The 23,528-nt window shown below is 47.7% G+C and overlaps 2 protein-coding genes across 6 annotated transcripts; both read right to left on the bottom strand.

The window, feature by feature from the left end:
- Positions 1-4,889: 4,889 nt before the first annotated feature.
- Positions 4,890-10,552, bottom strand: Irf9 (interferon regulatory factor 9). Of its 2 annotated transcripts, none has more exons than XM_076850055.2 (9): positions 10,015-10,552; positions 8,884-9,064; positions 8,351-8,534; positions 7,988-8,118; positions 7,788-7,869; positions 7,613-7,684; positions 6,667-7,008; positions 5,456-5,571; positions 4,890-5,300 (listed from the first exon to the last, which is right to left on the bottom strand). In XM_076850055.2, exons 2-9 carry the CDS (start codon positions 9,061-9,063, stop codon positions 5,181-5,183), a joined length of 1,227 nt encoding a protein of 408 aa, XP_076706170.1. In that variant the 5' UTR covers position 9,064; positions 10,015-10,552; the 3' UTR covers positions 4,890-5,180. The 2 variants fall into 2 exon arrangements, with proteins under 2 accessions (XP_076706170.1, XP_076706171.1); XM_076850056.2 differs by lacking the exon at positions 10,015-10,552 and adding an exon at positions 9,491-10,008.
- An 86-nt stretch (positions 10,553-10,638) lies between these two features.
- On the bottom strand, positions 10,639-23,446 carry Rnf31 (ring finger protein 31). Of its 4 annotated transcripts, XM_076850053.1 has the most exons (22): positions 22,538-23,446; positions 22,302-22,448; positions 22,002-22,157; positions 21,734-21,793; positions 21,558-21,633; positions 20,954-21,131; positions 20,158-20,545; positions 19,712-20,002; positions 19,392-19,457; positions 19,209-19,289; positions 18,939-19,124; positions 18,612-18,818; positions 14,841-15,014; positions 14,661-14,759; positions 14,482-14,571; positions 13,088-13,202; positions 12,854-12,972; positions 12,472-12,585; positions 12,257-12,314; positions 11,471-11,567; positions 10,891-11,059; positions 10,639-10,780 (listed from the first exon to the last, which is right to left on the bottom strand). In XM_076850053.1, the coding sequence occupies exons 1-22, from the start codon at positions 22,724-22,726 to the stop codon at positions 10,727-10,729; spliced, it is 3,114 nt and encodes a 1,037-aa protein (XP_076706168.1). In that variant the 5' UTR covers positions 22,727-23,446; the 3' UTR covers positions 10,639-10,726. The 4 variants fall into 4 exon arrangements, with proteins under 4 accessions (XP_076706168.1, XP_076706166.1, XP_076706167.1 ...); XM_076850051.1 differs by having other exon boundaries at positions 19,209-19,457; positions 22,538-23,445; XM_076850052.1 differs by lacking the exon at positions 21,558-21,633 and having other exon boundaries at positions 19,209-19,457; positions 21,700-21,793.
- Between the last annotated feature and the right edge of the window lie 82 nt (positions 23,447-23,528).

Here is a 23,528-nt window from a genome sequence, read left to right as displayed (position 1 = left end):
GCCTTGTCCGCCTCACCACCAGGCCCTCCTTCCTCCTTTTCTGGGCCTTACCAGGTCTTCACTACGTTCACCTTAAGGTACTCACGCTTCACCAATCTGCTGCCGCGCGTAGCTGCCAGCCTGGAGCGGTGGGAAGGTGAGTATGAGAGGAAGCCGTTAGTCTGGGATCCCCGGTTACCTCTCCCGGCATTCCCACCAGTCTGGCCCTCACCAGATAGTGGCAAAGCAGCCAGTGTGGCGCTGAAGCACGTTGGGATAGTAGAACATCGTCCCTCTGGGGTTTCACCCTCGGTTCCACCACTTCCCAATTAGGATCTCAATCGGGATACTTTAGGGCACAAGATTCCAGCACATCAGAGAAAAGTAAGGATTTAGACAGGTGGCACGGTGGGGTGGACCCAGAAAACTAAATTAATGAAGCGATCAACCGCTGCTGGTTAAACAATTAAGGGGGTAACAGCAGATTCGCAGAGTTGGGACGCCTCTCTCCGCCGCACCTAAGTGGGTTCGCACCTAAGTGGGTTAGTCAAACTTACTGAAGCCTTCGGGGTTGGTTTCCAGGTTGGGGATGCGGAGCTCCGAGGGGAAGGCCCCGCGCTGGGAGACAGAGCAGGTCCCCAGGGAGCACAGCGTCCTCTATAGCAGGCCTTCACCTTTGAGGCCAGGGAGACAGGCCGAGCTCCTCAGTCTCACACTCGGTTGGGTCGCTCTCCCGTGGTACTAGGTCTGGCCGCAGAGAGCGCGCTCTGAGGCTTTGCTCCTAGCTCCTGGTTGGGAGGGCGGTGCCAGGACAGCCAATGGGGAGCTGGCGTCTGAGGGGAGCGCTCGTTCCTGGCACCAAGCAGCCTGCTAGGGTTCCAGGCCATAGGGTCATCGAGACAAGACAGCGAACCAATCCAAAGAACCCTGAAGGCCGTTTGGGCATTGTGAAGTGTTCTGGCCAATAGGCTTTCATTCTCGCCTGTAGTAACAAGGACTTCTCTGAGGAGCTTCTCTGGCCAATGAGCGGGAAGCAAACCAGCCTCTAGCTGGCGCCAGGTCTGGTAACAAAGTGTCTCAATTGGTAGGCAAGGTGGGGTCACTTCGGGGGCAACTACCCTACCTGCTTGGGTTGCCAAGGCTTAAGGACGCCTGACACGTGCATAGACCCTGCACTTTCTTCCAAATTCCAAGTCCAATTTTGTGTCCAACTAAGGCCTATGCTATGCTAGAGAGGTCCAGTGTGAGGTGGCCTTAGAGATGCCACAGGTCCAAGAGGAATAAGTCCATCTCACAGGAAATAGCAAGGATCATTTCCTAAAGTTGAACAACTTAAGTTGGGGGCATGCCTCATCTGGTCTTTTTGAGTTATGAATGTTCTTTTGGCTGAAATGGGCTTCAGAGCTTTGTTGAATGCAGTGCATATTTTTCGGTCTATAAAAGCTATTTGGCTCAAACAATTATTTGTGTAACACGAAATGGTATGGGCAGGCGTTTTGGCACATGCCTGTAGTCCTATGCATGTACTTAGGAAGACGAGGCAGAGGATGGAAAGGTTGAGGTCAGCCTGGGCAACTTAATATTCTGTCTCAAAAATAAAAGGGCCTGGGGATGTCCTTTAGGGGTAGAGTGCTTGCATAGCATGAGGCCCTGGGTTCCATTGCCAGCAAACACCTCCTACTACACAATTAGGTAGTATGGTTGTAGTTGTAAATACCCCTTGCTGCTCCTGAGCCTATGACCTTTGCACAGTCATTTCTTTTGAATCTTTTTTGAATCGATTCTTGGCAGGCTCTGGTATAAGACTTTTAGTTCTTGTTGCAGCTGAGTTGACCCTACCTTTTTATAGTCCCCTTCAATTGGGGAACTTTTGAGATTTGGATCTTGTTTTTGTAGGGATTATCAGGCATCCAGAGCAGTGAGTGTTTGTCACATAATTGTGCAGTTGCCCTATATTTACAATCAGAATGTCAATGCTGAAAGGAATTTAGATATCTAGTCCATGTCTACTAGCATGTGTGAGGCTCTAGGTTCTATCCTCACACCCCCAAAACAAAAGAATAACATCAAAAAACACTTGCCTTAGCTATTTAGTTCAAGCCCTGCCTTTACACATGAGAAAGCAGAAATCCACTATGATTGTTTCTTCTAGCCTGTGCAGCTCCCTAGTGAAAGCCTGGTTGGGAATACTGCTCTCTTAAATTCCAGTGTTCCAAATCCCTGTTCCACTGTGATTGGCTAAACTAGTTTCCACATGACACTTACAAATTGTTTCAAGCACTGTACTCAAGTTGTTGATGTTTATAAATAATTTGGGATTCAAAGATGAAGTGGGGGCACCTACCCTGAAGTTGCTCAGAACCTAGTTTAGGAGATGAGCAAAGAACATATATTAATGTGTTCATTCATTCAGCTAGTCATTCAATTTGACAGGTATTAATTATGTGCCTATTCCATGTCTACTATGTGCCAAGTATTCCTCTAGTCATTGGAGATACAGCAAGGAAAAAACAAATCCTTGTTTTCAGGGAAAAGGAAAGGAGAGGATAAATATATATGAAGGCAAATATATATGAAGCAGTGGTCAGTGCTACAATGAAAAATAATGACACAGAAGGAAGACAAAGCCTAATGAGCATAGGAGGATGAGAGCTATTTGGGGAGGGAAATAGCTTCCTCAGGGAGACCCTCTCTGAAGAGATGATATGATTACCTAAAGGAAGAGAGTTTTAGACAAAAAAGAAAAAAAAAAAAAAGCAAGTGCGAAGACCCTAAAGTAAGCCAGGTGTGGTGGTGTGCACACCTGTAATCCCAGTGGCGCGGGAGGCTGAGGTAGAAGGGATGTGAGTTCAAAGCCAGCCTCAGCAAAAGTGAGGTGCTAAGCAACTCAGTGAGACCCTGTCTCTAAATAAAATACAAAATAGGGCTGGGGATGTGGCTCAGGGGTTGAGTGCTCCTGAGTTCAATTCCTGGTACCAAAAAATAAAATAAAAAAGATCCTAGATCCTAAGGTAGAAATGTGTTTGGTGGATTCAAGGAGGCTGCCTAGAGCAAAGCAATGGAGGGAAAGAATGACAAAGGGTGAGGTTGGAGAGAATTGGAACTAGGTGTGATGATGCACATCTGTAATCTCAGCTAACTTGGCTGGGCAGGAGGATCACAAGTTCTAGCCAGTCTCAGCAACTTACCCAGGCATTGCGAAAGTAGTTCGGTAATGGAGCACTTGCCTAGCATGTAGCATGTGCAAGGCAAGTATAACATGTCCCAAGTATGTGGGGGTGCAGGGGATAGAGAGAGAGGCAGAAGGCCACAAAACAGGATGTTGTAAAGGTCTTTTACCCTGAGGGGGTTGGGAGTCAATGGAAAGTTATGAGCAGATTTATATGCCAATGAAGATCTCTGCTGCCTTGAGAATAGGCTGAAGACAGACAAGAGTGGAAAAAGAGATGTGGAAGGAAGCAAAGAAGAGAATTAGAGATCATGGTGGTTTGTTTTGTTTCAAAGTGGTAGTGGTGGAAGCAGAGAGAAGTCAGATTCTGGATATATTTTTAAAAAACAAGATTTACTGATGGACTGGATGTGGGATGAGAGAAGACAGAAGTAAAGGAAATAATTTCAGCAAATTGAGGGCACAAAAAGGTTTGTGCACCTGGGTACTCGGTATCTTTCTCTGCTGCTAGTGCAGATGTCTGTTTAGGCTCTTGACTTCCCAGGAGGAGAATGGATAGACCAAAGGAAAGAGGGAAGTGTAGGAGGCAGAAAGGCTCCAAGGCAGCACTGAGGCTGATAGATTGGGATAGTGAGATCCTAAGAGTGTTTAGGTATCTAGATTTGATCATGAAGGTGAGCCACTGAGGGTTTATAAGAGTGATAGAGCAGGAAGGAGTCTGGAAAACCAATCTGGTATCATGTGCAGGAAAGGGAAAGCTAGAGGCTATGACAAGTCTGGTGAGCAAGTGACCTGGATTGGAATTAGTCTAGTGGAAGTGAATATTCAGAAAAGTGAATGACAGTGGCCATGTAAAGGAAGAACTTCCAGTTTGGTGGTAAAATGAACATGGAGTAAGGGAGAGGAGTGTCAGCCAATTTGGAGTCCACAGATTTCAGCAAACAAGGTGTTGGGAACAAGACATTCTAGGCCAGGTGGTCTTTTACGGGTCTCAGGTGGAACAAGGAATCCAGTCTGGAAGCACTTTTTTTTGTTTGTTTGTTTGTGTTATTGGGAATGAAACCCAGGGCCCCACCCATGCTAGACAAGTATAGTTTACCACTGAGCCATATTCCTAGCCATTATTTTTTTTAGAGGCAGGGTCTTACTAAATTGCCTAGGCTGGCCTCAACATTCTGATCCTCCTCCTCAGCCTCCTGAATTGCTGTGATTATAGGCATGCACCACCATGACCTCCTGTTGGGTGACAGTATACTCTGTGCTGGAGGAAAAGGCATCAGGGTCTGATATGCCCCACAGAGACAGGAGCAACAAGCACAAGAGGTTCAGCAACTCTTCCCTCTCGTCCCTCTATCCCTAGGTCCCAGGGCTTCTAGACCATAGTTTCAGGTCAACCTCAAGTATCTCCTCCTTGCTTAGGCCTCAACCCAACCCAGGCCTGAAGTAGAGGTGTCTAGCAAAAAACTGGAGCCCAGATCTTGCAATGTGAAGATGGTGGCTGTAATGTCTGGCTGTTTGCCTATAGGCCCATCCCCTCTTGGTGGATGATTCCAACCTCTCCCTTATCTTGGTTACCTATTGGGTACCTCTCTGAAGAATGCTAGGTCCAGAACCCACAGAGCCCAGACAGTGTCCCAGCTAGAATGTATGGGTGGAGTAGAGCAAAGGGGCCTAGATATGTCAGGAGGAAAAGAACCCAAGTGCCACCTTCTTCTCCCAACAAATCAGATACTGATTCATCTTTCAATAAAATTTTTATTTTAAATCCTTATTGGAGATGTAGGAAGAAAATGTAAAGTGCTTGGCTTTTGAATTGGAGGTTGGGTGAAAAGGGAAAGGCCCCCTTGAGTTTCTATCGCTTGGAATATCCCAGTTCCTTAGAGATAAAAGAGGGTATGTTTTTTTAAAAGGACAAAAATAATCCTTGAGTTTCTCATGAGCCAGGGTGGGTAAGCAGTTCAAGGACATAATTTACAGCCATGACTATTATCATAAAGGGAAGCAGTAAAACAGAGTGAAGCATGAGTTTATTTCAAAGGAGAAAGGAGGAATAGAGAGGTGAGGCAGCAGGTGGGTCCCCTAGACTACAGCAGGATAAAAGTGGCTGCCTGCTCCTCTTCTCCAGTAAATGTCGGGCAAAGGCCTGCTCCATCTGTACAGGAAGAGATGAGGAACAGGGCTCAGTGAACACAGCAGGACAGACACTACCCCCAGGAGCTCCCTTCCCACAAAGAAGATCCCTTCTTCTTGAATACCTCTTCCCCTCTCCCCCACAGACAGGTTATTCTGCCCCTGCTCTGAACTCACTTGCACTGTGATAAGATTCTGTGAGGTATTGTTGGGGTCAGAGCTCCTCTCCCAGAAATGCAGTGCTACCTGGAACTTGGGTAGGGGGCCCAGGCCCTGGGAGTACCTGTCCAAATCTAAAAGATAAAGGGACAAAGGTTAGAAAGATGGAGAGAGAAGACCGAGTATGATGGAACACACCTGTAACCCCAGTGACTTGGGATGCTGAGACAGGAAACTGCATGTTCAAGGCTAGCCTTGGCAACTTAGTGAGACCCTGTCTCAAAATAAAATAAAAAGGGCTGGGGATATAACTGAGTGATAGAGTACCTGTGGGTCAATCCCCAGTACCAAAAGCGGGGGGAAAAAAAAGAGGAGAGAGAGAGAGAGAGAGAGAGAGAGGGTCCACAGACAAGGAAGGACTATCAAAGAATCCATGTTGGAGAAATAGAGTTGGGAGTGAGGCCACATGGAGACCAATGCCAAAGAAGGAGCTGTGGGACAGGAGGAATGCTATAAACTAAGCTGCTACTTGCCCATGTGCAAATAGGAAAAGGGGCCCGTTCCTCAAAAAGTGTTTAGAGGTAGCAGCTCAACTTGAAAAATTCTCCACTGAGAGTTTAGCATCCTCAAAGGCAGCAGCCCTGGTTGCTAACACCTTTGTTGCTTGCTCACACCCTTCCAGCACTAGGGTACCCACAGATCTGGGAACACCCATACTCTATCTCCTGTGTTCCTGGCCCCATTCCTAAGGTCAGATTTAGAGTTGAATGGAGGCAACTAGAATTACAAGACTGGATGGGAGAGAGGGATAGCTTTAGAGGATAACTGGAGTGTGGCAGAGACAGGGGCAGTGCACCAGGGCATATAAGGTGCACTGGCTCTCCCACACATGCAGAGTTGTGTGTGCCAGTGAGTGTGTAGGAGATGGCCCCAAGGCTCAAAATCTTTGTGCTGACTTGTTCACTCAACTTCATATAATTACAGTATCCTTCAAAGTGATGATGTTCCCCAAAATGTGACTCTCATACTAGGCTCCACCTGAAACTAATCTTCCATGACCTTGGCTAGGGAAGGAGAGCTGCCAGGGATGAGTTTATGACTACACTGGATGTGCACAGGTTACAGTGAGGATCTGCTGGACAGGCTGGTGGCAGGACCCATCAAATCAGACCCAGGGAATATTAAGAGCTAGGGGGCAAGGCCTAAGTACCCAGCTGGAGCAGTCTTACCTCTGCAGAAATAGGTGGTCCTGAAGAGCTCCACACACTTATTGCTGGGTAGCAAATGCGGGCCTGGCCCAGGTGGGGCCTGGGGTGCATTCCAGGAGATGGGGATGGGGCAAAGGCGTTGTACAAAGAGACCTCTGGAGTTACTGGCCACCAAGATGCCTCTCTCAATCTGGCTCAGGAGGCGCTGGATGGGCTCTGATGGGTCAGGCTTGGGAAATACAACCTGTTCCATGCTGCTCCTGGAGTCTGAGAACTCAGCAACAAGGCGGCAGTCCAGGCTGTGCACCTGGGCTTTGCCTACCACACGCCCACTGTAGATGAAGGTGAGCAGCAGCGAGTAGTCTGCGGACAGAACAGCAGAGCTGCACCAGGTCCTGGAGGAGCATGCAGGCTGGAGCAGCCTCTCCTGCCAGGGATACACCTGGTCAACACGGGCTTTAAGAAAACGAAGTAGAGCTTCTTGCCATCTTATGTCCTCATTTTGCTAATGAGGTCCAGAAAGGGAAACCAAACAAAGGCTGGGGAAGACAAAGGAGGCTCTAGGGCTAGGGCAGCAACTGCACTTTCTGAGGTGGCTAGTTAGGGGCTTCCTATTGGGTTTTCTTGTTATTCAGAAAATCAGCTAGCATATGGGTTCACCCATATCAGTACTTAATGCAATTTATAAACTTGAGGATGAGGTCTTGCATTTTACAAGAAGGTCCCTGAAGACTGGGCCTCTGCTGAACCCAAAGAAATCAATGTCTCAACATGGATATCCAGGGAACAGAGCATGTAGGGTGGGGTCTGGCCAAGTACATGGAATTTTCACTGCCTAGAAACCAGTGCCTCTGTCTAAATAAGGTGGGCTCAGTTTGCTGTAACTGGTGGACTAGACATGCATGCAAAGTCAAAGGAAGCAGACCTGAGGGAAAGGGAGCAGGAAAGAGTCAGAAATGCCAAGTACCTGAGTTCAGAGGCGGGAGATGCTCCATGGATACCTGATCCTCTTGAACAGTAGCCTCAGTGGTATCCACACCTGGAAGGGAAGCAGAGACACTGGTTATTCAGAGTGGAACTGGGGAGTCCAAGGGCCATAGGATGTGGCAAGGTAGACAACACAGAGGCAGGGGAGGTAGTACCTTCCTGTGACTCAGGGCTGCTACTTCTGCTGCTGCTGCTTCTACTGTCTGAGTGGCTTGCTTCCCCATTAGTCCTTACCTCCTGCAGATATAGCATCTATCATGAGCCCATTTCTCTAGTTCCTGTACTGCTCTTAGGCCCACCCTTTACCATCACCCCCTAACTCTCCCACCTTTTACCACCACCACCCAGCTCTCACATTACTGAGGGGGTCCTGGAGATAGTTGAGACTGAGTGTGCAATTGTTCGAGGTATCCTCCTCCTCCTCCCTCTCAGAGGACACGGAACTGAGGCGTCTCTTTGATGGTGATTTCTGGGTCTCTGGCTGGGCTGTGGAATTGTTGAGAGGAAAGACAGGAAAAGAAGGTAGAGGAGAGGTCTATAGCAGTGAAAGGATGGGCAGGACTGGAAAGGAAATCTGGATAGCAGCTTCCCAAAGGTAGGGACAGGGCAGACTCTGAGAGGCCTGGGGGAGAACCACCACCTTCCCAAGAGACTCGTATCTCCATCTTTCTGCTCCAGGCAGCTGATTCTAGGAAGGGTTCAACAAGGGAACACTTACCAGGGAGGGTGCCTGGTGGCAGCAGCCGATATACCTTGTAGGGTTCGGCAACATCCATACAGCCTCTCTCAGGAACCTCTTCAAATTCAGGACTCTTGTTGAGGGCACAGCGCAGGCGAGTCTTCCAGACAGCAGGGCCTCCTATGTCGCCCTCCTTGGACTTTCCCTTAAATATAGCCCAGGCCTAGTAAAGAGAGGAAGGAAAGAAGAAACAACATGTCACATGTATCAGCTATCCCTCCAACAGTATTGGCTTTACAGGTGTGCAGCCTGAGCACTTGCATAGGCCCTTAACTCAGATGGGCTTGGAATGGGTTTGTGTTCTGATGTTGCCATTTTGCAATGCTTAATAAATGTTTAATGTGGGCTCTGCATTTTCCTTTTGTACTGGGCTCTGCAAATGACACAGCTGGTTCTACTCTCCAATATGCTCTTTGTCTGAAATCCAGGTAGATAAAGGTGCTCAAGGGGAAGTATGCCATGGTATACTCCATTTCTTGCTTGGGGGGGATGGTGGCTTCCAGGCCCTTCACCTTGAAGAAGGCAGCATCCTGGTCCTCCCGAAAGTCCTGCTTGCCTGCGTGCTTCCAGGGAATCCGGAACATGGTCTTATTTGTGTCATCCCAGCACACTCCTGGGAAATTCCCACTCTCCACTTGCTCTACCACCCAATTCCGGAGCTTTCGCGTAGAACGTGCCCTGCCTGTTGCCATCCTGAGAAATAAGAGGAGCAAGAAGCATCAGAACTAACACTGTGAGAGAACATCTGTTAAGATTCTGACCACTGAGGTCAGTTTTTAACAATAGCTCAGACCCATGCATCTTCTTTTGGCTCTAGACATACCTCTATATTCTCTGAGGCAAAATTATTTTGTTTCTGCTATCACTAACAATTATTATTTTTTAAAAATTCACTGGACATGGTGGCACATGTAATCTCAGCAACTTGTGAGCTGAGGCAGGAGGATCACAAATTCAAGACCAGCCACTGTAACTTAGGGAGTCCTTAAACAACTTAGCTAGATACTGCCTCAAAGCGGAAAAAAAGTGAAAAAGCTGCTCAATGGCTAAGCACCCCTGAGTTCAATTCCCCAGTACCAAGAAGAAAAAGAAAAAGAAAGAAACAAAAAACAAACCAACCTCTAACGTCCGGAGTTGATATTTGGAAGGAAACCATAGGTCTTAATTTCAAGACTTTTCAGATATGTATTTTAGGAGAGAATTCCCTTGATGTTCTGGTCAGAGGCTCTGTCTAGATTGCTAAATTTCTGCAGAAGCTATATCCTTCTGAGATGTCCATCAAACTTTTGCACCTGCCACTCTCACAATTTATCCTTTGACCCCTATCTCTCCTTTGCCCAGGGGCCATGAGGAGGGGGGAGATGGGGTGGAGTTTCAGCATAAGTGGGCAGGGCCAAAAAGCAAGAAAATAAACAGGGTAATTTGAGGTTGGGCCAAGAACCTTCCTCCATAGACAAATGAGTTTTTCTACGGCCCTTGCCTATAGGGGCCTAGGGTACTGGCCCTTATCAGTTTTTCAGTCAGGCCAAACCTCCTACTGACTCTCAGGCTTTTCTCTCTCTGCCTGGCAGAAGCGTCCCAGGAGCCACCAACCCCTACTAGCTCCAGATCCCAGGCAAAAAACCCATCTTGTCTGCTCTTACCTGAATTTCTGTGCTTCAGAGATCCGGGAGCCTTAGCTCTGCTTGAGCCTAAGCAGTCCGATTTCTCCACCCCTCTACAGTCCCCACCCTCTAAGTTTCGATTTCCTCTTGGGAGGTCCTTTTCCCAGAAATCACATGGTCTGAGTTGTAGGGCAACTGGCTACCACTAGGGGGAAGCAACATCTGAGAGCCTCACTGTCAGCAGAGGACCACTTTCTGCAGGCTCAACTCCTGTCTGGCTCCTTCCTCTCCTCTTCTTCCCTCTTACACTCCTTTCTTATATCTAACCTTCTCTGTGTGATGTTGCTACTTCCCCAGTGAGGCCATTTCCTCTGGATCGTTGTGTTGCACATCTGTGTTCCCCCATAGTGCCCTCTTGGGGACCTCAAATACCAGCAGAATTTGATGGAATGATGAAGGGAGAAAGGAACGGAAGAAGCCCAGGCTGGGTGGTTGGATGGGGAGGTCCTCACTTGCCCATCCATATGTCAATTTCTTCCTTGCCCTGGGTCCAGAGTGAATCAGATGGTAGGCTGCAGGGGGCCCTTTAAGCAAACTCTGTTCACCCCCCTTTTCCCTGGTGCCCCTAGATGGTGGGGCCAGGAAGAAGGACCACCAAGAAGCTGGGGCAATAAGATGCCTCTTTATTGGTGCTGGAGCTGTTCCTGAGGGAGCTGGGCCACAAGACCCTCATCAGGACCTTTGCCCTCAGTTACTTCCTCCTGCGGGGGATACTCTGTCCCAAGGGCACTTCTTCCATCAGTTTCTGTAGAAGGAGAAAGGATAATGATAACAGAAGCCTGGAGATCAGAAACAGGTTGGGATAGGAGACTTCCAGAGGGTGGTGTCAAGGGAAAGGCTGGGTGAAGGCTTTACCTGTAACAAGCGGGCTTGGTAGACAGGGGGATCTTCTCCAGCCAGTGGCTGGGGGTGCACATGCAAGTATCGCTCAGTAGCCGTCTCCAGCTCCTCGACCTCATAAAGGGTGGCTGGGTCCAATGAGTGGGCATTGATGAGACTCACAAGATATTCTTTGTAGTGTGCCCTGGGGGTATGAAAGAGCAGACTATTTGTTCTTTTGTTGGCTAATATTTTTTTTTTAATTTTTTTTATTTGTAGATGGACACAATACCTTTATTTTGTTTATTTTTTTATGTGGTGCTGAGGATCGAACCCAGTGCCTCACACATGTTAGGCGAGCACTCTACCACTGAGCCACAACCCCAGCCCTGTTGGCTAATATTAATTGAGTGTGCCTAGCACCTTGATGAACACTGGAATCCTCAGGGAAGCTAGACTAGGCAGAGCCAACCAGAGTATGCTGCCTGCTACTACCCATCCATGCCCTTGTCTACTCTTTGTAGGATCTACTGTTCCCATTTTACTGCCTGGGCATACCCTCACCATTTCTTTCCCCATTTCCAACATCATGCTCCATGCCCTGCCTGGCACTTACTGGCAGAGGCCGGCATAGCCAGGTGGGGTTTCTTTGCCACAAGCTTCATCCCTGAGACCATTGGGAACCTCTTTCTGCTCCATCACTCGGCACCCACCTAAGGGTAAGAGAAGAAACCTTTGGTTAGGAGAAGCTCATTGACCACAAAGCCCCTGGAGAACTGGGATATGCATGCAGCATGGGGAGGAAGCTTCCAGGCAGGGAACTGAAAACAGGGACTCTTGCTCCGGTGGGAGATACTCAGAGACACCATCAGCAGCAGACCAACTCTGATACAGAGGCAGGGACCTTGCTGTTCCTACTTTTATCCAAGCTGACTTTTGGCCCATGAAACAGCTCTCTTGGTCGTTATTTAGCTCCAGCATAACCAGTTAAGAGATCTTACCTCTATCTAGATGATGAGAAGTAAGGCAGGTTAGAATCTTATATAACATTTTTCTGTTGCCCCCAAGGAATCCAAAATAGTGCCCTGCAGCTAGCGAGTCTCATTATTCATGGAGTTAATTAATGAATCATTATCATTTATGAATCATTACCATTTGAGAATGTGAGAAGAAACTCGGCATTAAGGACCACTGCTTTAATGATATTTTACATAAAATAGCTTAGTTGCATAGAGGATATTATTACTCTCATTTTACAGAGGAAGAAACAAGACATGAGGAGGTTAATTAACTTGTCAAAAGGCACTCAAGTGATTCCAGACACAAGACTCCCCACTTTACCTACCACATGGTAGGAGCCAACTCACTACCTTCCCTTCTCAGAGACTGTACTGATACTCACCCCCAGGGACTGTCCGGGCCCCAGCTGGAGGCTCTGTATTAAACATGACGTTATTGTCCTGAGGAAGGGCAAAGACAGATGGGCATTATGTCCCTTGATGCCAGTCACTGTTGCATCTCCTAGCATACATACAGCCTTTTCCATTTTGCCCACCCTGGACTCTGTCTTCTCTTCCTGGGTAACTTGCAAACTCAGCAAGGCTGGGGACCTCTGACCTGAAGCAGTTTCTGAAGACGGACAGCAGTCCAATCCCGAAGGTAGAAGAGACAGTCTCGCGGGTGGTGGCCATGCAGAGACTTTTTCACCCTACAGTTAGGGTCTGGACATTTCTGGTGAAAACCCAGATGGGAGAGGGGTAGTTGGAGACTGTTGGGGTCCTAGACTCTCAAGAACCCCTATGTGAGAGGTAAGGGGGGTGAGGGAGATAGAGACACTGGAGGGTCTGGAGCAAGCAAAGGGGAAAGAGGAGAGAGAAGTACTTTACATCTCACTGACCTCCTCTTCACCTGGGTCACTCCTCAATGGCCTCTGCCCCTCAAACCAATGGCAGCCCCCCACCCTTCACCCTTCTCTTCCTTCCCCATTCTCTGAACTCACATTCTTAGCATAAAAGGCATTGTAGCAGCCACTGCAGAACTGGTGGCGGCACTGGGTACAGTGAAAGTGCATGCAACCTCCTCTGGCCAGTGCGTATGAGAACTTGCATTTGGGGCAGTCTGTAAGGGATACTAGATTAGGGCTGGAGCTGCCACTGCAACTCAAGGCCCTCAAGAAGAGAGCTACTGCCAATGACAGACTATTGAGTAGACAGGTCCAGAGAGGCAGCCTTACCAATGCCATTTTCCTGAAGATACATTGCCAGGCCCTGGGCCTGGTATTCTGGGTCATTTGTGCGTTTCCAGTTCTGGAAATCCTCACAGCTCCGCCCTCGGTGCTGCTCTTCCCACTGGCAGAGGAAAATAGGTTTTGCATGGAAGTTCTATCTAATGCCCTGCCTTTCTTGCTGGATTCCCCACTTATATCCATCCAGTGGTACCTAGCATAGTTTATGTTGCTGCCATCTACCATTTGTTCAATTCCTAAAATTGAGGAGCCATCTTGGTTTCCTCACTTTTTCCCACCACTTCAAATTCATTCAAAACTCTTGTTGTTTTCACCTATCTCAACCCTGTCCCTTTTCTTCATCTTTACTGCTACTGCTACCATCTTACTCCAAGCCATCATTAGATATTGACCTCAATCGCTTGCTTGAATTATTAGTCTCTCTGATACTACTTCTACTCCCCAGTAGCCTGTTCTTCACACTGTAGCCAAAAGACCTTTCAAAGTATAAGTCAGGAAGCATGTTAGTAGTGTGCTAGTTCTGAAGTCGGGTGGTAGGGTTTGGGATATTCATTTTATTATCATCTTTCATAAAAGAGATGCAAGTTTTTAAGTATCATGCTTTAAATGTTTATTTATTTATTTTTTTCATGGTACTGGGGATTGAACCCAGGGACGCTCTACCATTGAGCTATTCTCCTAGTCCTTTTTATTTTGAGATAGGTCTCACTAAGTTGCCCAGGCTGGCCTTGAACTTGAAATCCTTCTGTCTCAGCCTCCCATGTAGCTGGGATTATACACATGCACCACCACACTGGGCTCAAATGCTGAACTTCTTAAAAGATAAATAAGAGCGTCACCCCTTGCCTAGTCTCAGAATAAAAAGCAAATATCTGCCTCACTTGACCTCAAGGGCTATCCTGATCTGGCAGCTACCTTTTCTCCAACTACCTCCCAGGTTCACCCTTGTTCTCAAGATTCCAGCCACACAACACTTTTTCTAACTCTGGCCATTCCCTGGGTTGTTCCTTCTCCCCAAATATTTTCTGCATGGCTTAACTTTCAGGCCTGAGCTTAAACTAAACCATTTTAGAGAAGACTTCTCTGTCTTCATTAGGTCCATGCTCTCATTCCTGTCAGATTCCTACTTGTTTTCTGCATAGAACTTATGCCTATGTATAATTATTTCCCGTCCCCCTTGATTTTCTTCCCTACTTCCTCCTTTCCTTCCTCCTCCCTTTTTCTCCCCACCCCTACCATCTTCCTTTTCTCCTTGTGCCTGGATTCCTACCTCTTATAGCTCAGAGCTTATGTCTATTCTGCCTTCCAAAATACTCCATGAGTCTAATGCAGTACTTAGCAATAGTTTAGCAAATATTTATGAAAGAATGCACATGACTCACCTGGCGCTTGCAGCGCACACAGAAGGTCTGGTGACACTGGGGACATGTTGCCTCCAACTGTTCACGCTCATATATGAAACCAAAGGAACACTGAGTGCAAGAGCATAAAGTTATTTGAGGACCAAGCTGGCATCATCCCCTGTTCCTCCATAGTCAGTTGTTATGGGCAGGGCACTTACCTGGGCACACCACAAGAACTTGGGGTCCCGCATCAGCACACCTTCAGTTAGCTTCTTATGGAACAGTGCATAGGCATCTGGCTCTAAGCTCTCCCGAAGCTGGGGACAGGATGCAGAGGCAGTGGGTAGGTAGGATTCCTATTTGATGCATAGGCACCTGAATTCTAGGGGCTGCAGTACCTGGATGTCAAGGGTAGAGAAGTAGCTGAGCAACTGTGTGTCATCCGTAAGGTCAGGGCGGCCACAGGCAGGACACACCATATCTGTGATATGCTTTTCCTTCACAGCAATGGTGAAGTGTTGGCGGAAGCAGTCAGGACAGATGGTGCATTCACAGGAAATCAGAGCCTGCATCTAGAGAGAGATGGGAAGAAGAAAGGGAGGGAGTAAGAAGCTTTACCCAAGGAAGGGACAGTTGCCAGATGTCCACTGAGAAACTAGGGTCTAATTAACTGGGCAGGGATAGCATCTCCAAATGCCAACATGTGCCAGGTAGGCAACTCAATAACCCAAATGTCTGAGGACAGCTGAGTGGAGGAAAATAGTCAATGGCAAAAGTAAATGGAATAATTTCTCTGAAGGCATTCATTCAATTAAAAGCAAACATACAAAAACCCTTAAAATGACAACACTACAGAGATGAAGAACAGACTAGTGGTTGCTGGGAGACTGAAGGCTGACTACAGAGGGTAGTAAAAGACAATTCCTTTGAGGCAACTATCAATCTGTATCTTCATTTACTTATTTACTTTTTAATTTTTATAGCACTGGGGAGAGAATCTAGGAGTGTTCTATCTCTGAGGTATATCCCCAGCCCTTCTTAACAAAGGGTCTTGCTGAATTGCACAGGCTGGTCTCAACCTCCTGAGTAGCTGGGATTATAAGCATGCACCTTTGTGCTGGCTCAGCAGTCTGTATTTTGATTACAGTGGTGTTTATATGAATTTAAACATGCAGCTTATACAAAATTGCAAAGAACTACACACATTCAAGCAAATAATGAACAATTAGAATATTGTCAGTATATATTTCCCTTCTTTCCTTTTTTTTTTTCAGACCTGTGGATAAACCTAGGGGCACTCTACCACTGAGCTACATCTCCAGTCCTTTTAATTTTTTGAGATAGGATCTCACAAAATTATGAAGCTAACCTTGAACTTGGAATCCTCCTGCTTCCCAAGTAAGATTATAGGTATGCACCAGACCTGTTTTTTTTTTTTTAATATATTTCTTTTTGGTTGTAGATGAACACAATACCTTTATTTTATTTATGTGGTGCTGAGATTTGAACCCACTGCCTCACATATGCTAGGCAAGCACTCTACCACTGAGCCACAGCCTCAACCTTAAGACCTGGCTTATTTCTTGGTCTTGATAATGCACTATAATTATATGTCAGTATTAGAAGGTGGGTGAAGAGTCCATAGAACTCTGTACTATTTTTGCAACTTTCTGTGACTCTACAACTATTTTCAAGTAAAAAATAAAAGCAAAACACAAAGCAAGACTAAACTAGACCATCCTGGCCCAAGAACTGCCATTCTAACCTAGTTTAAGAAGTGGCTCAGGAGATAAGGACCTATTTCTACCAGATGGATTTTCTGCGGGGGAGGGGTACTGGAGATTGAACCCAGGAGTGCTTTTTGTTTTTTGAGATAGGATCTTGATAAATTGCTTAGAACCTCACAAGGCTAGCCTCGGAACTTGTGATCTTCCTGCCTCAGCTTTCTAAGTTGCTGGGAATATAGGTATCCGCCCAGTACCAACTGGATATATTTTTGTTTTTTTTGGTATTAGGTACTGAACCCAGGGGTACTTAATCACTGAGCCACATCCACAGCCCCCCCCTCCTTTTTTTTCTAAATCTTGAGACAAAGTCTCACTATAATTGCCAAGCTGGTCTCAAACTTGTGATCCTTCTGCCTCAGCCTCCCAAGTCAAAATATACAGCTGGTGCTAGCTGTATATTTTCAAGTAAAAAATTAAAGCAAAACACAGAGCAAGACTAGACCATACTGGCCCAAGAACTGCCATTCTGACTAATTTAAGAAGTGCTCTGACATTACAGAATTCTTGGAGCAGTAGTACATCTGTAACCCCAGCTACTTTGGAACCAGGCAGGAAGATTCCAAGTTCAAGGCCAGCCTAGGCAACTTAGACCCTGTCTCAAAATGAATAAAACAAAACAAGACCAAAACAATTACTGTGGGCTGGGGTTGTGGCTCAGTGGTACAGTGCTCGCCTAGCACGTGTGAAGCCCTGGATTCAATCCTCAGCACCACATAAAAATAAATGAATAAAGGTATTGTGTTCAACTACAACTAAAAAATAAATATAAAAAATTACTGTATTGGGCTGGGGATGTGGCTCAAGCGGTAGCGCGCTTGCCTGGCATGTGTGCAGCCCGGGTTCGATCCTCAGCACCACCTACAAAGATATTGTGTCCACTGATAACTAAAAAAAAATAATAATAATAAAAAAATTACTGTATTATTGTTAGTTCTTTTTAGTGTGGCATGATATTGTGGATGTGTTTTCCAGATTTTTACCTTTTAGATACATACACTGAAATATTTACAGATAAACTATATGACACCTGAGATTTGCTTCAAAAGTAATCACATGTACAAAGATGAAATACAAATTGGGCATACACTGGTAATTGCTGAAGCCTGGTGATAAGTACACTGAGGTTGGAGGGGTTGTGGAGATAGGGAATTCACTAACAATTTTCTCTACTTTTTTATGGTGGTTTCCTTTTTTTTTTTTTTTAATGTGGTACTGGGAATTAAACCCAGGGGTGCTCTACCACTGAGTTACATTCCTAATGTAAGATTACATTCCCAATCTTTTTTAAGTTGTATAATTGCTATATAATTTCACTTTGGATCCTAAGTGCTCCCCAAAGGTCCATTTGGTAAAGGCTTGCTCTCCAGGTGGGCACTACTTGGAGAGGGAGATGTGTTCAGGAGGTGGGGCCTAATGGGAGGTCCTTAGGTAACAGAGGAGGTGTGCCCTTGTGGGGACCCTGGTCTCTTCTTTTTCAGCTTTCCTGTGAGGTGTTTTTGCTCTACTACACGTTCCTTCCATGTTGTGCCACCATAGGCAAAAGCAACAGACCAACCAATCATGGGCTGAAACCTCTAAAACTGTGAGCCAAAATAAACCTTTTTAAAAGCTGATTATCTTTGGCTTTTGTTATAGTACTAGAAAGCTGACAAATATAACATCTGAAAATTGCCATAATAGAACATCTAAAGAAATGAAGAAGGCAGGGCTGGGGTTGTGGTTCAGTGGTAGAGTGCTTGCCTAGCACACGTGAGGCACTGGGTTTGATCCTCAGCACCACATAAAAATGAATAAAGATATTGGGTCCACCTACAACTGAAAAACAAATATTAAAAAAAGAAAGAAGGGGCTGGGGATGTGGCTCAAGCGGTGGCGCGCTTGCCTGGCATGCGTTCGGCCCGGGTTCGATCCTCAGCACCACATACAGGCAGGGATGTTGTGTCCACCGAAAATTGGAAAATAAATATTAAAAATAAAATTCTCAGGCTGGGGCTGTAGCTCAGTGGTAGGGCACTTGCCTAGCATGTGTGAGGCACTGGGTTCGATCCTCAGCACCACATAAAAATAAACAAATAAAATAAAGGCATTAAAAAAAAAATTCTCTCTCTCTCTCTCTAAAAAAAAAAAAACAACTCCATTTCCATTAATAATCCCCCCATTCCACTATTCATTCCATGACAACCACCAATCTAATTAAAAAAAAAAAAAAAAAGAAAAAGAAAGAAAGGAAAAAGGCAGCCTGTTCCTGTGCTCCCCTTCTCAGATGCCTTCAGAAGTATCTGGATAACTACAGAAAATAAGAGAGGATCAGATAGGAATGAGGTGGGGGTCCCAAAAGGAATAGTACCATTCTAAGGCCAGATATAGTGGGGAGTGGCTTACTCTGTTGCGGGGCAGAGTCCAACCACACACAGCACATTCCTGGGCAAGCAAGCGCCGCAGGAAGGCCCGGTCCTGGCTTTGTCTTACAGCCTCTACCACATCCAACAATTCATAGTTCCTGGGTGTCTCCTGCAGCAGTGAAAGTGCCAGCTCTGCCCGGCCCCAGCTGGGGAGTGTGTAGACTGCCAAAAGTCGTCTGACAAGGCTCTGTAATGTGATTCAGGTGGAGAAGACAGAAGTGGTAGTAAGATCCCAGGAGATCCTCTCCCTCAGTCTTCCCACTTGCATCTCTAGGTGGGCTCTTGGGCTCCTCATCTACCCCAGCACCTGCTTGTCTGGCCCATCCCAGGACGGAGTGAACTCAGAGCCACTGTCCCAAAGGCGCTGGTGGAAGGGCTCTAGGCGCTGGCGTTGTAGCTCAGTTAAGGCTCGTGCCACGTCACCCCCATGCTGGAACAATGCCTGAAGAGACCCGTCCTCAGGCCCAAAGCCCAGCGACCGGAGCTCTTGCACCTACAAATTGGGAGAAGCGAAAGGAAGTAAAAAGGGAAAAACAAGGGAGAATGTGAGAGACTCTGGGAACCCCAAAGCTGGTACCTTTCTCCTTCGGGTTCTCACACACTCTTCCACAGCTTCATCAAGATTGCCATGACGATCCAGCCAGGCTTTCCGGGCTTCCTGGCAGGAAAAGGCACCCAGTCCTGGGTCCTGCTGTCCAGCCATCTCAGCCACCATCTCCAGCACGTAGGGAAGCTCTGAGCGCAACCACTGTAGGGGTACCTCAGTTCCTGAATATTGCAAAGCTGAGAAGATCTCCTCTGGGCAGGCCCCTGCAGCTTCTCCTTCCTTATGGGATAGTCACACGCAGACAGAAGACCCATCAGCAGGGGTACTCTCACCCTCATTAAAGATGCCGACAGTGGCTCAGACATGCCAGTCACATGACTACTGCACACTATAGTAACTGCCATGTAGGAAGTACTCAATAAGAGACAGATGCTGCTAACAATGACAAGTTTTATAAGAACTCCTATTATAAGTTACAGCATCTTCCTTGCCCCGCCAGTTCAGTCCCACTTCATCCTAGGCCCAGTCCTTACCCGGATCATGATCACTAGCTGGAGACCTTCTTCTCGCATCTTGTCTTGGCGCTGTTTCTCAGGGTTTCCAAAGGAACTGGGCAAGGGGGCACTGAGATGTTGTGGAGGCCCAGGCTTTGGGAGTTCTTTTTTCAAAGAGTTGGCATGGGGCTGGGGGGTATGTTGTTCAGGGATGGGGCTGCTGGTCCGGTTGCACATAGCACACACCCAGCCAGGGCCCGAGTTGCAGAAGGTACAGTGAATACAGTACCAGACTTGAGTCTGGACAGAGGACAGCAAAGAATCCCCCTGCTGGGAAGGTAGAGAAAATTATCCTGTTAACTGGATGGCTGAGGTTCATGATGTAATTAGAGGGAACTGGGGGGAGCTGAAGGAAACAGGGAATGGGAAAGTAGAGAATGATTTGAGGTAAGAAGTACAAATAAAAAAGGCCAGGAAGAGGTTACCTGAAGAGGCTGCAGACAAATTCCAGCATCATGGGAATCTACCACCAAGCTGGGAGGTTGGGCCAGCCGAGGTCGCTCACATATGGCACATAGTACAGCTGCCGCCTCATTCTCAAAGGTACAGCTCTGGCAGGCCCATTGACCTCGTGAAAGCTCAGGTTCTAGGCCTCCAGTTCTTTGGGGATTCTCAATCCCCAACCCCAATACCTTACAGCCTCTGGGCCGATCACAGGCCACACAGAGCACTGTCCAAGGCTCATTTAGCATGGCACAAGCAACACAGTGCCAGGGAAGACAGGCATTTGCAGGATCAGGTGAAGAAAGAAAGTTGTCTCCTAGGGCTAATAGGGAGGTTGAATGTGGCTGTGGTTGAGCTGAGGCAGATAAGCTGTAATAGAAAAGTACATATGATCTGCTGAGGAAGAACCTGGTACCTGGGTCCCTCGCCCCTGGGCACCTTCTTTGCACATGCTGTTTCTATCTCTTGAACATTTAAATGATACTCTAAAGCCCATTTCTCCCAAGTAAATATCTTTAACATAAGGCCTGACTTATGGTAGGTAATTAAAACACTGCCAACTGATTGAGCTTGTCCTTTAGATCTGTATACCATAATAATGTATCTTACTGTGACTGCTACTTGCTTGATATATATGTTTATCATCTCCCTGAGAGCTGTGATTAGCTGCTTATCCTTTATCAACGGTCTTTAATACAGAACCTTGCACACAATAGATAAACAAATAATTTTAAATTCTCTTATTTTCACTCCCACCAAGAAGAGAAAGCCTCTCACCTGGGGCTCAGGTGGGTGGCCTGGAAGGCCCCAGGCAGAGTCTGGCGGAGGTGATGAGCACGCGATGGGTGTCCATGGAACAGGCGGTCACAGGCTGGGCATGAGGCCTGCTTACAGGCTGGACAGTGCAGTGTGCCTGGGGCAGAACCACAGAGAAAGCAGGGACCAGGAGTGGAGTCTGGAAAATAGGAGCCAAAGAACAAAAAATTGTTTATTAAAAAGATCAGGGTATATCTGAGTCTACTATGGATGAAGGCAAATCATAAGACTACTTTTTAGCACATCTGGACCCAATGAAATAATTTTTTTTTTTTTTTAAAGAAAGAGTGAGAGAGAGGAGAGAGAGGGAGAGAGAATTTTAATATTTATTTTTTAGTATTTGGCGGACACAACATCTTTGTCTGTGGTGCTGAGGATCAAACCCGGGCCGCACGCATGCCAGGCGAGCGCGCTACCGCTTGAGCCACATCCCCAGCCCAATGAAATAATTTTAATCACTTTACAAAACAACAAGAGCAACAACAAAGATAACAGAAAAGGTAGAAGGAGGTATCCCCAAATTTCCATCAAAATAGTTATTGTCCCTCCAAAGGATCAATAATACCTGGGGCAGAGGATATGGTAAGGTGGCTAGGAGCAATCTCTCTCAATAGGGGGTCAAACTCTGAAAGTTGCAGGATCTGAGGAAGGACAAGCACAGAATGGGCAAGGGTTTGGGGACCCAGAGTACCACAATTCCTTATTACCTTTGTTCAACAGCACCCTTCCTGCCTTCCTTACATCATCTTCCACTTTGTCTTTTAGCAGCTGCTCCAGGGCCTTCTGTCTTGGATGGGTATTCTGTAAACAAGATAAAAGGGTTCCCACCTAGAGCTCTAGATAGAACAAGACTCTCTAAGACCTGGTTCCCTAACATTCACAGGAAGAACCATCCCAGGAGCTCCCAAACTGTTGTGGGGACAAGACTCATGGTTCAGCAGCACGAGGATCCTCAAAATGACTTTAGTTAGGCTGGACTTAAGGTCTCAGAACTAGAGGAACATCTCACCTGCAACAGCAGGCTGAGTTCTGTCCGAAGCAGCAGTACTTCCAGTGTGACTGTAGCAACCTGATGCTCATCTGGCTCCTCTTGACCTTCTGGGAAGCTCAATCCATCTGGACGTTCCTCTGTATAGCCATACAATCGCAGCACATCTCGGCCCCCCTGCCACACATTCATAACCAGTCACCGCCCTGAAGGCCCTGTTGGCAATAGAACTGGACCACTCCCCATTCAGACTCAGGCCCTTTCTAGCCAACCCGCAGCCCAGATCTAGTCCCCTTCTCCCATAAGGTCCAAGGGTCTCACCTGCACAGCATCTACCGTGCTGCGAAAGACAGGGTTATTAAACTTGACCCCACGCCAGTACCGCGGCCGCTGAGCGCTGAGGAGGTTGCGGCCATATTTCTCCAGGATATTCAGGGCCGTGGACAGAGTATTGAGGTAGATTCGGGGCTGGGAGCAGAGAGCAGACCTGTGAGCCTAGCTCTGGACTCAGGACCTATGTCCTCCTCCCGAGCTGGGTTGGGAGAGCCTGGTCTTACCTCCCCACGGGCGTTGCAGCGGACCAGTCGTGTGGCGTCCAGCTGCAGGTAGCGGGCGGCTGGCGGTAGGGAGGTGACCAGTAGTGGCCGAAGCTGCTCCAGGGAAAATGTCTGTCCACAATCCCTCCTCAGGGCGCTCACCAGCTCCTTGCGGGCAGCCAGGAAGGCTTGCTCCTCCTCCCCGGGCATCCCGAGATAGGAGTCGGCCCCAGCCTCGCCGCCCGCCAGGACCCGGGGCAGTGTGCGCGAGGCCGGAGAGCCACCCCTCGCGCCTGACGTCGGACTCTGCGGCCTGACTAGCTCCCCGCAGCCTCCGGGTATCACTCAAGGCTCGGTCACTCTCGGGTCTCCGGCCCAGGGCCAGGGGTAGTCTGGAACAGGAAGTACTGGGGAAGAGGGCGGGACTGCCACCCCTTTCGGAGGAAGAGGAGGGATTTAGTAAGGAAGGAGGACGTCGGGAAACGACAGGGCGCGGCCTAGAAGGGTAACAGTGTTCCAACCAATGAAGAAGTAAATCGCCAGGCTCCTCCCTCAGCACCTCCCAGCACTTTTCTCAAATTTAAGTGTCCTTCCCCGCCTTTCTACAGGCTGATTTCGCTCCTTCCGGGTAGCCCTAGGCGTGGGGTTAACCTATTTCGCTCACAGCAGCCTTCTATCCCGCGCATTCTGCTACGCTCCGGTTCCCACCGGGGGATTCCAACCTGTCGGGGACCCGATTCTGACCGTCCCTTCTCCTGTTTGTCCTCAAGGCAAGGCGTCCTCTCCGCGCCTGCTCTCTTCCACATCCTGCTAGCCCGCCTCCGCCCCACACCCTCTCTCTTACTATTCTGCCCATCTCTCGGATCCTTCTCCGTTCTCCCTTCGGAGTTCAACCCTCTCGGGCGACCCCAGACACCGGATACCCACTTTCCCTTCTCCCACCCCTCTCCAACCCTGACTTCCCCTGGACTGCCCTCGCCCTAAGCCCCGCCCCTCTCCGAGGAACATCCCC

Source organism: Callospermophilus lateralis, chromosome 3 (assembly GCF_048772815.1).
Source record: "Callospermophilus lateralis isolate mCalLat2 chromosome 3, mCalLat2.hap1, whole genome shotgun sequence".
NCBI lineage: Eukaryota > Metazoa > Chordata > Mammalia > Rodentia > Sciuridae > Callospermophilus > Callospermophilus lateralis.
This window is presented reverse-complemented; position numbering and strand designations above follow the sequence as displayed.

What these genes read in the sequence shown, in the direction of transcription:
- Irf9 (XM_076850055.2), bottom strand. Translation starts at nt 9,063, where the DNA reads ATGGCAACAGGCAGGGCACGTTCTACGCGAAAGCTCCGGAATTGGGTG. An exon ending in TCCAGGACCCCCTCAGTAAT is followed by an intron (nt 7,870 to 7,987) that starts GTGAGAGCTGGG and finishes CTATATCTGCAG; the next exon opens with GAGGTAAGGACTAATGGGGA. An exon ending in CAGCCCTGAGTCACAGGAAG is followed by an intron (nt 7,685 to 7,787) that starts GTACTACCTCCC and finishes CTTCCCTTCCAG; the next exon opens with GTGTGGATACCACTGAGGCT.
- Rnf31 (XM_076850051.1), bottom strand. Translation starts at nt 22,726, where the DNA reads ATGCCCGGGGAGGAGGAGCAAGCCTTCCTGGCTGCCCGCAAGGAGCTG. An exon ending in TGAGAACCCGAAGGAGAAAG is followed by an intron (nt 19,125 to 19,208) that starts GTACCAGCTTTG and finishes CCCAATTTGTAG; the next exon opens with GTGCAAGAGCTCCGGTCGCT. An exon ending in ACCAAGCCCGCTTGTTACAG is followed by an intron (nt 10,781 to 10,890) that starts GTAAAGCCTTCA and finishes CTCCTTCTACAG; the next exon opens with AAACTGATGGAAGAAGTGCC.